At 41.5% G+C, this 13,091-nt stretch overlaps 1 protein-coding gene across 4 annotated transcripts in view; it reads left to right on the top strand.

The window, feature by feature from the left end:
• Positions 1-13,091, top strand: part of SDCCAG8 (SHH signaling and ciliogenesis regulator SDCCAG8) — a 228,077-nt gene that overhangs the window by 146,343 nt on the left and 68,643 nt on the right. For 3 of the 4 annotated variants that reach the window (XR_013968053.1, XM_080824934.1, XM_080824935.1), the window contains one exon: positions 9,071-9,202. The exons of the other annotated variant lie outside the window; for it this stretch is intronic. Coding sequence is in view for 2 of the 3 variants with exons in the window: in XM_080824934.1 (XP_080681060.1) it covers positions 9,071-9,202 (132 nt within the window). In the remaining variant the exon portion in view is untranslated. The remainder of the gene's footprint in view (positions 1-9,070; positions 9,203-13,091) is intronic. 4 annotated transcript variants of the gene reach the window in all.

Genomic DNA, 13,091 nt, shown 5'->3' with positions numbered 1-13,091 from the left:
TTTTTAAAATACATCGATTGGGATCTTTGTGAATTACTTTATGCACATTTCCTAATCAGGTTATTTCCATGAATGAATGACTTTATATTCTAAATGATAAGAAGCCTGAGTTCTCATCTCAGCTCAGAGAGTAACTGTGTAATCTCAGACAAATTTACTTGACCTGCTTCAACTGTGATTTCCTCTTGTAAATGAATGGTATTGGACAGAATCACTTCAAATTGAACTATAAAAGGTGTCACTCACATAAACAAACCAGATATCAAATGTCCCATTAAAATATAACCCAATGGAAAACTAACCTATAGATCTCTTCTGTATTTTTCTGAAGTTCACTTTGATCTACACAGAGCAAGCAGTAGGGCTCAGCAAACTTCTGCCTCAGGTATCCCATTCAGAAAGAATTTCCTAGAGAATCAGAGCATATCCGATCACCCTGAGCTCTGTCTTGGGTTCCTGCATCAATGAGTGGCTTAGCTGTTGGACTCCCCATCCCTGAATCCTTTGGGGAATCACAGGGGTGATGAATCCAGTTCTTTTTGCTCACAGGAAGGCAGAGGCTCCTATAAAGCTCCCAGAATGTGCTCTGACATGTGCACCTTCTTAACAAATACTAATTAAAGATCTTATTTGGGTAGAGAAAAGCTCAGGGTTCCAAAATACCAGATATCTTCAAGAAGTTTGACAAGGAAACCCAAATGATTTTGTCAAAGGAGAGACCTTCATAATGTATCACCAGTAGTTGCTGCTAACTAGAAATAGTGAAATTGTTAAATTGCCTCACATAAGCTCAAATCTAAGTAATTCGTTAGAAACAAACAAAAAAACCTGGATCATTACAATTTAAGAAAAAACTGCATTGATCTGGGACTTAAAAGAGTGTCATCTTAAGATCGCTTTGTGATTGACTATTAATTATCTTACTCTCTAAGGAGACAGAATTCCGGAAATGGCAGCTTGTAAAGGAGAAGGAGGTGTACTATATGCTCAATATATATTATTTAATTCTTACAACTTGAGACAGGAATTATTATGAGACAGGAATTATTATCTTCTTTTACATGTGAGGGAACCAATACTCACAGTGTTTAAATGGCTGGGAAGTGGGAGAGCTAGAGTTCTACTATAGATATTTCTAGTTCCAAGGCCTATGATCTTTCTTGTAATAAGAGTAAGAAGTAAGAATTTTACATCTATTACCAAAGAAAATCCAGGCCGAAGCAGCTATGATGAGAAAGTCTGGAAAAGAAAAAATATTCTTTAAATTCCCATGGGGAAGTAGGCATGCTCGCGTCGTGTGAGGGTAAGCCTGGGAGCCTGGGTCCGCCTATGCCCTGCGTCCTGGGCCCCCTTTCTTCTGCTCTAGATCTGTCCATTTATTCTGGACTGATCTAGTGAGACTGAGTCTCAGCCCCGAGCCCCCTCGCCTTGCTTCAGATTCTTCCGGTTCCTGACCAGCGCTTTGCCGACTGAGCGTGCTTCTGTCTGTCTGATACGTACCTGGCACACAGTATGTACTTACTAAGGGAATGAAACAAGTATGGTTTTATCCCTCGTATCCTGACCTGGCTCTGGTCCCAACCTGTTCCTGTGTTGATGACAGGCAGGGTGCAGTGAAAACCACTTTGGAATCCAGAAGGAACTCGGTTCAAATCTCACTCTGCCACCTGGCTGCATGACCTTGGGTACAATGTGGAATCTCTCCAAACCTCAGCTTCTCCATCCCTAAGATATGTATATTTTTGAAATTTATTTTTATTTATTATTTAGAGAGAACATGAAGGTTGGGGGGACGAGGGGCAGAGAGAGAGGGAGAATCTCAAGCAGGCTCTACACTCAGTGTGGACCCTGACCCTGAGATCATGACCTGAGCCGAAACCAGGAGTCAGGTGCTTAACTGACTGAGCCACCCAGGCGCCCCTAGGACATTTCTAAAACCATGTTGCAGGATTGTGGGGATGAGAAATACTGAGAGATATACAGGTGCACACATATGCATACGCACAAATGGAAGGCGCCTCGCACGGGGCTTGACACACAGAAGTAGAACCACAGCAGATGGCACGGTTTTCAGGGTCTTGACTGGGCCAGTTTTGATTTGACTTTGACCTAGCTATTATTGTCTTTTCCATGGAGGGCCTGAGTGCCATTCTGACAGACGTAAAGTCTATATCACAAGGAAAACCTTTTTTAAGACAAAGCAGAATCTGGAAACTGTGGGTCCAGTTGTGTTTGGAGTCCTGCTCTGGGATGGCCTGTTTCATAAATCTGAAGAATTAAAATAGGCATCTACTGCATCTTTGTAAGTTTATCCAAAACAAGGGCAGGCCTAGCCCTTGTAAACACTCAAAAAATTGTTATTATGGTTAAAACTTTTAAGAGCCCCCGAAGTTTATAAAATACTCATTTTGTATGTCTCACGAGACCATGGTAGATACGATAAACTGATTTAAAGATTGGTCGTTTGTTGACTCTTAATTTCTTGTCCACGGAGTCTCTTTTTCCTCTGGCTCCCTCTACGAAAAGGATGACATTTTCAAACTTCATACAAAATGTGTCATTTGATTTTGACATTACCTTTTGCGTTGAATTCACCTGTATAACTTGAAGGGCCCTGAATGTTTCTTTTTAAATAAAGAGTATAAATTTATGAAGCCCTCTAGAAGCCTTCTGTACACCCTGTACTAAACTTTGGGGATAAGTGATTTTTTCCTGTGCTTTGAGGTAAGGAAAATCTTGGAGATTCTTGAGCTTCCTAAAGTGTTATCCTTGTGGAAGTTCAGTGTCCACAATAATGAAACCTCAAGGTAATTTTGAGCCAGCTTTCCCTCAGAATACTACACTAAAATTTTTCTTCAAAGTGAGTGCATTTATTTTGTATTACTCAACAATCAAGAACAATTTTTGCGGCCCCCCTTTGCTTACTTGGGACGTTTCTCGAGGAGTTCTACATTATTTATAAGTCCCAGACTAACCAAATGGCTCACACCGTTTATAATAAGCTTTATTCTTTCACTCGCAGATCTGGCCATTTGACCAGAGCCCATGCTGTCCCTAGGAATACTGACAGTCTGGGCTCACTGTGCGGAAGCTCTGACTTGTTACCCCAGCCTCAGGCTGCCCTGTGCAAGGGTTTAGAAACGGTCCCTCCGAGTGTGCCCGTCATACGTGTTTTCTCCCCAAGTAATGTGCGTGGTATTACGGCAGCGCCTTGAGCTCCCGTTGTCTGCAAGCCCTCCCCGGTGATCAATCAGCCTGGTACTCTCTGCCCGGCGCATTCCACACGGCTTGGGTGGTATCTGTAACTCCAGGGTTTGTGAATGGCACGTCCCAATTTCGAACTAAAAATGAACTGCCGATTCCGTGCATTTGCTAGAGCTGGTTTCTGACCACGAGACGGGACAATTAATTCCATTTTGCTTTTAATTGGCACCAGGCAGGCATGCTGGCTGATTGTAGTTGACGCTCTCATAAACTTTAGCTACCCTTTCGTCTTTATTCCCCGGGACCCCGGGAGCTTATTACAGTCCTGGGGTTGTTTTTGAGGGTGGTAAGCGGAACTATTGAAATATCTTTGGTGCAACTGTGATTCCTGTTTATCAAAGTGAGGGAAGTGTTCCCTCTCCGCAGGCGCTTGGATGAATCAGCAATAAAATGTTTGCAGTGCAGTTTGCAGGGCTGAGACCTCAGCCTGGGAAGAGCTGAGAAGTGGTGGGCACGGGGAGGAGTGAGCCTCTGCCCGCTGCAGGGGGGGCAATTAAGCCTGGGTCGGGCTGCAGCCCCTCCGCACTCTGATGTTGGAGAGACAGGCCGGCAAGAGAGGACAGAACCCCGGTTTGCGTCTCTTCTTTCTTTTCCCGTCACTGTCACTTTCTGGGTTGCTAGGCTTGCGGATCGATGTCTAACACTGCCCCTTGTGTATCTGTGATTCGCGTTTTGTAATTCAGAGGAACAATGGGAGTCCATTGGGTCTCGTTATATATAATGGTTGGTTTAATTTGGTTCACTTCTATCTTGTTAATTGTAAATTGATCATTAAGATTTGAATTCTAATCTGTCACCAGGGTTGTGGGTATTGAGGCTAGAGCAATGATCCTGGTTTTAATCACTGATGATGAGAAACAAATTTTATAATTTTGGTACATATTGCAGTTCATATATTTTAACACTGTATTTTATGGTGTTATAAATATTGTTAAATGACTTTTAGTGTAGTTTTACTGTGTGGACTATAATGTATAAATTATATTACTGTTTTGGCAACAGTCAGTATCCAACTGTGTGAGTTTAATTGAAGTAAAGAACACACACCCGGTTGAACTATTTTTTTTTTCCCCCCGCATGTTTAGACGATGTTAGGTTGGGATGCTACAAAAATTATATTCTACAAGGAGAGACTCGTACTGGCCTCTGTTAATTGTCACCAAAAACCAAGTGAGAATCTAAAAGAATAAAAAATTAAAGGGGATAGGTTTTCCCTTTAAAAAAGCAATTATCTCTGTAATCCTAATTGTAGTAGTAAAATATTATACTTGGTGCAAGTGCCATCACACAATGTAACGGGTATATAAAAATGCAGGGAAAAGTTCATGCTTCTGCGAAGCCAGAAATTACCTACATTTTCTGTAAAAATGGATTAGAGACAATTATTCTTTTATATGACACTGAGATAATCATGCCACAAACCTAATCTGGAACCAACACAGAGAGTTGTGCTGAAGTTTACTCTCTGAACTTTGCAAACTACTAGTTCTTTCAATATATTCTAGGCCCTAGACAGACAAATGATGATGTCCATGGACATTTGCCAAATTTTTATCCAACACTGCAAGTTGGAAGGCAAATTACCATTATAAACAAAGGGAAATAAAAACTCCAAAATATGCAAAACAAACAAAAAAATCAGCAATGAAATACTTGATAATACTGTGCACTTTACAAGACAACATTTATCTTTTTGTGGTCATGTAAGGCTTCCCCAATGTAGGGCATTTGGCTATAACTACAAAGAAAAATTAAGAAAAAAATTTCCTATGACATACCACCTAGCGAAGTATTCTTCATCTGTGAGATATCTCCTTGCACTGAGTTTGCGTGTGGATATAAGTGTGTACATATGTACGTACACATACATGCACCTGATGGGTGAGCTCCACTGCATATAAAGCCTGTGTCCTGCTTTTCACTTATTATTATCTGGTGAATCTTTATCTACATTCACTACTCTGGAAACCATTTTAATTGAATCATTTGTATGCATAATAATTCATTAGACATTTAAGATGTTCCCAGTTTTTCCATACAATAATAATTGTTTTGAATAATACAATAATATTTATTAATAATACAATAATGATTTTGTCCATTACTCTGAATTTTTGATGATTTCCTTAGCTGAGATGCCTAAAAGGGGATTGCAGTTCCAAAGACTCTGACCTGTCTTTTTTCTGTTTCAATAATAATGAGCCCTTTTAAAGCTATTGATGTGAATGATTTTGCTCAAGTACTACACTAGATTCTCGGTATACATGTACCCATGCAGTATGTGACACAAAGAGGTGAGATTTACAAAAGAAAACGTGAGAGGCAGTATAGCACAGTGGTTGGGACAACCCTTTTAGAGCTGGGCAGGCCAGTGTTTGTATCTGGACTGGGCTAATCACCCTTTGGGTGACCTCAGGCAAGTCATTAAACCTCCTATTTGCCTCACAGTGAAAAGGAAATAAACACTGACCTTGAAGAATTAATTGCGATCATTAATATAAAGGATGGATTCCACTGTCTGACAGAGTAGGCATGCATGCACTAAACAAATATTCAACTGGAATCTGGCTTTGTTATGCACATTTTGAACAATAGTAGAAGTTGAGAATTTTATAAATGTTGATTGACCTTTTCTATTTCTTCCTCTGTGAATATTTTTCATATTCCTCGTAAAATTCATTGGAATTTTGATGGAGACTGGGATAAACTTTATTAAATGATGCTTCTCATCTTCATGTGTCTCATTTTTTTCTGTGTTCCCAGTTCTTTTTTTGATTTTGAAAATTTTGTTCCCAGTGCCTTTTGTTTTTCATGAAGGTTTTTCAAGATCAAAACGACTTTCAAAATTTTTTTTCTGGGTGTATTGAGAAGTTATTGACAAACATCACTGTCTGAGTTTATTAAGTACAGCATGATGGTGTGATTTACATGTATTGTGACATAATGACCACAGTGGATTCAGTTAGTCACTTTATTTTTTGTCTTAGATATGTGCCCGTTGTAAAATTCAAAAAATATGGAAAAGGAAAATATATTTTTTAAAATTTCCTAATTCTAACACCTCGAGATAATACATATTAATATGTAATATATACCTCCAGGTATTTTTTTTTTTAAGATTTTATTCATTTCCCTGACACAGAGAGAGAGATCACAAGTAGGCAGAGCAGCACAGAGAGAACGAGAGGGAAGCAGGCTCCCTGCTGAGCAGAGAGCCTGATGCTGGGCTTGATCCCAGGACCCTGGGATCATGACCTGAGCTGAAGGCGAGGTTTAACCCACTGAGCCACCCAGGCGCCCCTCCAGGTATTTTTAAGGGGGGAGAGGAAAGAGTATTTTTTAAATTATAAAATGGTATCACTTTATATATGCTGATTTTCAAATATTTTCCTTTCTTACCAATATATCATATTTTATCAGTAATTACCACCACCACCAGATAGCCCTCACTGTCAGAATAGCCTCTTGATATTCCTTTGTGTAAGTAATGCAGCCAATCTCCTGTTGACACATTTCTGGATTCAGTTTCCAGATATCAGGTTGCAGAGCAAGGTTGCTTCTAGAAAGAATGCTACTGCGAACGTTACGACTTTTTATGTGTAAAGGTTTCACATTTTTATATTATAAAAATCTGTTTCCCTTGTGAATGCTCTTTTAAAAAGTGACTTTTTTTTTTTCTTTCTGGGAAGTACCTGAGAACAGATAAATACTCTAATGCATGTTTTCCTAATTTGGTTTAAGGATATTTTGTTGTCTTTTTGGAATGTTTTTTTGCATGTTGTGATAGAAGATACTATTCTTAGAAGAACACTCAATTAACAATTTTTTATAAGTGCCTTAAGTTCTTGGATATTGTATGTGATTTTGAAAAGAGAAACATAAATCATTATTAACTGATTTAGACTATTTCAAATATAAGGGAATTCTTATTAGGAGAAGCAAATGTAGACTGAGTGCTTGATCTGAGCTTGAACGAGATAATCCCTGCCCTCATGGATAATCTAGTAAGAAAGATGAGGCATCGAGCCACAGTTCAGAGGAATAAATTATAAGCTAATATATGCAGAAAAGCTGGGGGTAGTTTCCAAAAAATGCGCTGACATATTGAGAACTGCAAAGTATTAATCAGGGCAAGCTTCCTTTGAGGTGACACTGGAATCAGGATGAAAACAAAATGAGGGATGAGGAGAAGGGGAAGTGAGAAATTGCTTTGTACAGTGATGCCAGTTGGTCCTTGGGGATGAGTTCCCCAAGCAAATCCACGTGTCTCCTTGACCAGGAAGAAAAGACACTCCCACCTCATGGAGAAATCCTTTCTTTGGAGGGACATAATTCTGCATCAGGGGTCCCACTTAACCTTCAAGAGACAAACTGGTCCTTAACTGCTTGCATTTTCTTATGCAAGAGCTTTAAACTTTGGGTGCCTATGGGGCCGTGGCGCATGAGGAGATGACGGCCACAGGATCCATGCTGAGCGAAAAGCAAGGATAGCGATATGGGTTTCCTCAGACGGGTTTCTGATCTTCAGATCTCGAGACTTGAGGTGATTCTCCAAGATACTGAAGAGGTGGCATATTTCCTGAGGGACACGAGTCATCCCCAAAGTAGCTATACCTGTGATCCCACATGAAATGTGTGAAGGCAGGAAGAAGATTGGGGAAATAGTACCTGTGGTGGCAACGTGGGGGAAAGTGAACCGTATGTGTCCCCAGAGGGGGTGTTCGCATGGGAAGGAAGCTCATCTGCCCTTGGGATGCCAGAGGAACTTGGAAGGCAGAAGTGGTGGCGCATAGGACTGAAACCAGAATTGCTGGTTCCGCCCCCTGCCCCACACAGCCAGTGGCTGTCCCTCTTCCCCCCAGCAGATCAGGGACTTCCGCTCTGAGGACATTGAACCAGCGGGCCCTGGTTAGAATAGGGGCGCTGAGCATGGCAGAGGGAAAGTAATAGGAAGTCTGCCTTCTGAAAGATGAGATCCCCCCCCACCTGTCTATTTCCCACTGGCTCCTTAACCACGCGAGGTTAGGGTCAGACCCAACGAGCAGGCAGCTGGAGAATTCTTCTCTTGAGAAGCAGAATGGCCACAGAGGGAAGAATGACAGACATGGATATTAGAAATCTCCCACTGGAAAAGATGGCTTGACGTTCCCTCGCTCTACACCCAAGCCCTCATCACACCAGTGCGCGTGTGATCGTGATAAGCTACTGAGCCAGCAAGGACCAATATTTAGGTAGTCACATGCTGTAAATATGCCTGTTGCTTTAACTACACACTGGAATAGTAGTAATTTACATTGACAAGCTGGAGATGGGGTGGGAGGGCGGGTAGAGGAATGCCATTTTTCATTATTATGCCTTTTGGAACCATATGATTTTAATCATGTGCCATTACATTAGCTATGTTAATTAAAAGAAACAACGCTCTGTCGTAGAGATTAGGCCTGGGGTTGCTCCTTTAACAGCATGGTGGCTGCCCTGTAATAGGCACTCAGTAAATTTTGGGTATGAGTATAAATCGTTATTTTTGTGTCGTTCCTGGAAGAAGTCATCTCTTTCAGAGTAAGTCACTCTCCCTTTCTCCGTGTAGACTCTGTCTACCACTTGAGTCCCTGCAGTGCATATATCCCTCCACTAGACATTGTGCAATGTGTGAAATATTTCAATTTACATAACATAACTTTTATTTACACTGTTATTTTTAAGTATCTTAAGTATTTTTAAGATAGTGCTAAGTTTATATAGTAAAAGTGTGCTCTGGTGATAAGAACCTTTAACATCTGTCACTTCTGTGTTTTCACCACTCTAGATCTGAAATTGCTCAGCTCAATCAAGAGAAAAGGTATACATATGACAAACTGGAAATGTTACAGAGGAGAAATGATGAGTTGGAGGAACAGTGTGTCCAACACGGGAGACTACATGAGATAATGAAGGAAAGGTAATTCAGCTTTAGTAATCAACTGACATGCCGTATACTGAAGGTGTTTGGTTCAAAAGCAGAATGGAATTGATGTGCAATAATGGAATTCATGGCCACTGTGGCACGTGAGGGATGTGCTCAAAATCTAATACTCTTGAGCTCTTGAGTTTTGTGCTTTCGTCATTTCTTGTAATTACACAAAGGGAAGAGCATATCCCTCTTTACTATTCTCTAGACACAGAGTTAGATGTAACAGAGAGCGTTGTAGGAAAACCATCTACCTTTAAGGTGTAAGTCAGTAATGTAATATGGAGGACTTTCATAGAAATTAGTTTTCATGTGTTTTTTGTAAGATAAAACATATAAAAGAAGATTAAATATCTTTTTTAAAAAATATATTTATTCATTTACTTGAGAGAGAGGGAATGCATGCTTGAGTGAGGGGAAGGAGAGAGAATCCCTAAGGGGACTCCCTGCTGAGCGCAGAGCCCGATGTGGGGCTGGATTCCATGACCCATGAGATCATGACCTGACCGAAACCAAGAGTCAAATGCTTAACCAATTGAGCCACCCAGGTGCCCAAAGGTTAAATATTTTATCAGATATGCACTGATGGTATTGCTTGAGACAGAATTTGACTCCTAAACCTTTTGGTTCTTCCTCGTGGTGTCACTTGGAGCAAGTCATGTGACCTCCCTGAGCATCAGTTTCTTCATCTATGTGTTGGGACTAATAATGGCCACTTTGCAGTTTGACACAAGGTCAACTGTGTGTTAAGTACCTGGCTCCTACTAGTCACCTACTAAATGGCACCAATGATATTCGCTCTCTCTTTCCAGACGAGGAAACACAAGCTCAGAGAGACTAATGGATTTGCTCAAAGGGACAGGTTGAGGAGGTGGTAGGGTTCAAACTTGAATCTTGACGCTTTGACTCCAAATTCCTTTCCTTTTTAGTGCAGTTCTTTGTAATAGACCCAACCTCTTGTCATTTCCTATAAATGTGTCACTTAAAATTTCTATATAATGATGGATTCCCCAGGGGAAAAGAAACGTCAGTATTTACACCATACGGTGAATGGATTGCTGTAGGTTTGGCCTCCACATGGTGATCACGTGCACAGCACCATGGGCGAGCTTGAAGGGGTTTTCTGGGCCTCCAGCCCCCTGTTCCTATCTGTTCCCCAGACACCCTGCACCTTCTCTGTTTCAAAAGCAATTGTTGACATAATTGAGAGGAAAATGAAAATTCTTATAGACTCCTTTTTTTTAAAAATATATTTAAAGTCAACATAGATTCCTGGGCGGGGGGGTGGTAAATACTTTATAACTTTGATCACTTGCTCAGTTGAAGGGAAGAAAGGCGGTTGGAAAATGGCGCTGCTTTTCAGTCACCAAAATATTAAAATGTGGGTGGATTTGGGAGGTATTAATCATTCATTTATTTATTCATTAAAATATTTACTTAGAGGGGCACCTGGGTGGCTCAGTGGGTTAAAGCCTCTGCCTTGGGCTCAGGTCATGATTCCGGGGTCCTGGGTCAAGCCCCACATCAGGCTCTTTGCTCAGTGGGGAGCCTGCTTCCTCCTCTCTCTCTCTCTGCTTGCCTCTCTGCCTACTTGTGATCTCTGTCAAATAAATAAATAAGATCTTTTTAAAAAAAATATGTACTTAGACTCAGACAGTGTTCTAGGCCAGACTAAAATATTTTGGATTTTGTGGGCCACATGTGGTTTCTGTCACAAGGGCTTCTTTGTTTTCTTTTTGTATTTTACTGTTTTTTAAGAAAGCAAAACCATCCATGACTAGAGGGCCAACAAAACAAGCCAGAGAATTTGGCCTGGTTTGGGCTGCAGTGTATCCCATACTAGGCAACCAGGGCATTTTGCTAATTTTTTTTTCTTAAATTTGTATTAGAGTTCACAAACGGCACTCAGGCGTGTTATCTTACCTTGAAACAAATGGGACAGTAGCTGCTACTATCATCCATTTCCAGATGGATAACTGAGGCTCGGAAAGCTACAGTTGCTGACTGAGGGCCAAGCAGCAAATCAACCATCCATTCACTCAGCAGATACTTACCGATCAATACGGTGTGCCATGTTCTCCACCACATGCTGGGAATAAAATAACAAAGTAAATATAGTCCCCGGGCGTCATGAAATTTACAGCCTAATAGGGAAGAGGAATATAGAGGAAATAATTTTGTAAATTTCTAGTTAATTACAGCAACAATTGGTTCTATGAAAGAGACATATACTTTGTGGTAAAAGCACCTTTAATAAGGGGACTTACCTGCTCTGGAAAAGTTTCAGTGGCAGAAGTGGTGGTCGAGATGAATCTGTAAGCGTCAGGATAGGGATGGCCAGCCTTCTAGAGCCGGAGCTGGCAGACGGTGCCCCAGCCCACGGCCCCCACTGCATGGCTCAGGAAGGCAGTTGTGCTCATTGTCCACATACCGTCTGTGGTTTCTCTTGTGCTTGAGTCAGAGGCTGTGACCTGTTGGCCCCAGAAGCCTGAAATATTTACTGTCTGGCCTACTCCTATACGAGTTTGCCAGTGCCTGTTCTAGAGAAAAGAAGACTGTAAAATTGAAGATCCTGCGGTAGGACTTTTGAGGAAGGAGAGAAACGTAAAGAATGGGGGAAGGAATGACACATGATGAGGTTGGGGAGGTAGGTGAGGGCGAGACCTGAAGGCAGGGCCTGTAAGTTTTTATTACAGACCTTTTACTTTATCCTTTTACTAAAGAGAAGAAGTAACTTAAAAATAATTTTTGGAAGAATGAGGTGATCAGATTTGCATTCTAAAAATAGCATTGCGGGGCACCTGTGTGGCACAGCGGGTTAGGCGTCTGACTCTTGGTTTCAGCTCAGGTCATCATCTCATGGTCGTGGGATCGAGCCCCGTGTCGGGCTCCACGCTCAGCACAGCACCTGCTAGAGATTCTTTCTCCCTCTCCCTTTACCTCTCACGCTCATGCTCGCTCGCACGCTCTCTCGCTCTCTCTCACTCAAATAAATAAATAAATCTTTACAAAAAGTAGCATTCCAGTTCCAGAGCAGATCATGTGTTAGAGCAGAGCCACAGTGTTGGCACAAGCTCCTCTGGGAGCTCCTGGAGGAGTTAGTCGAGTGATGGTGATGGCTTGGACTCAACATGATGATAACGATGATAGTAAACAGATTGGGGAAATAAGTAGGAGGCAAAATCAGTAGGACTTAGTAATTGATTGGCTTTCTTGGGTAGAGGGGCATGTCAAAGATATAAGCCATGTTTCTGACTCAAGAAATGGGAACAGAGTGATACCACTTAGAGAGCTAGAGTGTCCAGAAAGGAGCAGGTTTGTGGGTGAAATGTCTTGGACTTGGGATGAGACCAAGCATTCAGCTCCACCCTGTTGAATTTAATGTGCCAATGCTTCGTACAAATGGAAATGTCAAATAAGCCGGTGGGGCGGGGGGGTGTGGGGAGACATAGGGACTCTGCTTGGGAGACAGGTCTGGGCTGGAGATAGCAATCTCCAGGGGCCTAAGGAGGATATTTGAAACCTTGTGAATAAGTGAGGTAGATCACTTAGAGGAAAAGTACAGTAAGAAGGAAAAAGAGCTTCAACATTTAAAGAACATCAACATTTTTTAAAATATTTGAGAGAGAGATAGTGTACATGGGCAGCAAAGGAAGAGAGAGGGAGTCTGAGGCAGACTCCAAGCTCAGCGTGGAGCCCGACACAGGGTTCGATCTCACAACCCTGAGATCATAATCTGAGCCCAAACCAAGAGTTGGACACCTAACCGACTATGCCAAGCAGGCCCCCCAAGAACAGCAAGCCTTTTAAAGATAAGGTAGAGGTTGGCAACAGACATTAAGACAAGTAACCTGGGAAATAAATGGAAACCAGAAGAGCT

Source organism: Martes martes (genome assembly GCF_963455335.1).
Source record: "Martes martes genome assembly, chromosome: 15".
NCBI lineage: Eukaryota > Metazoa > Chordata > Mammalia > Carnivora > Mustelidae > Martes > Martes martes.
This window is presented reverse-complemented; position numbering and strand designations above follow the sequence as displayed.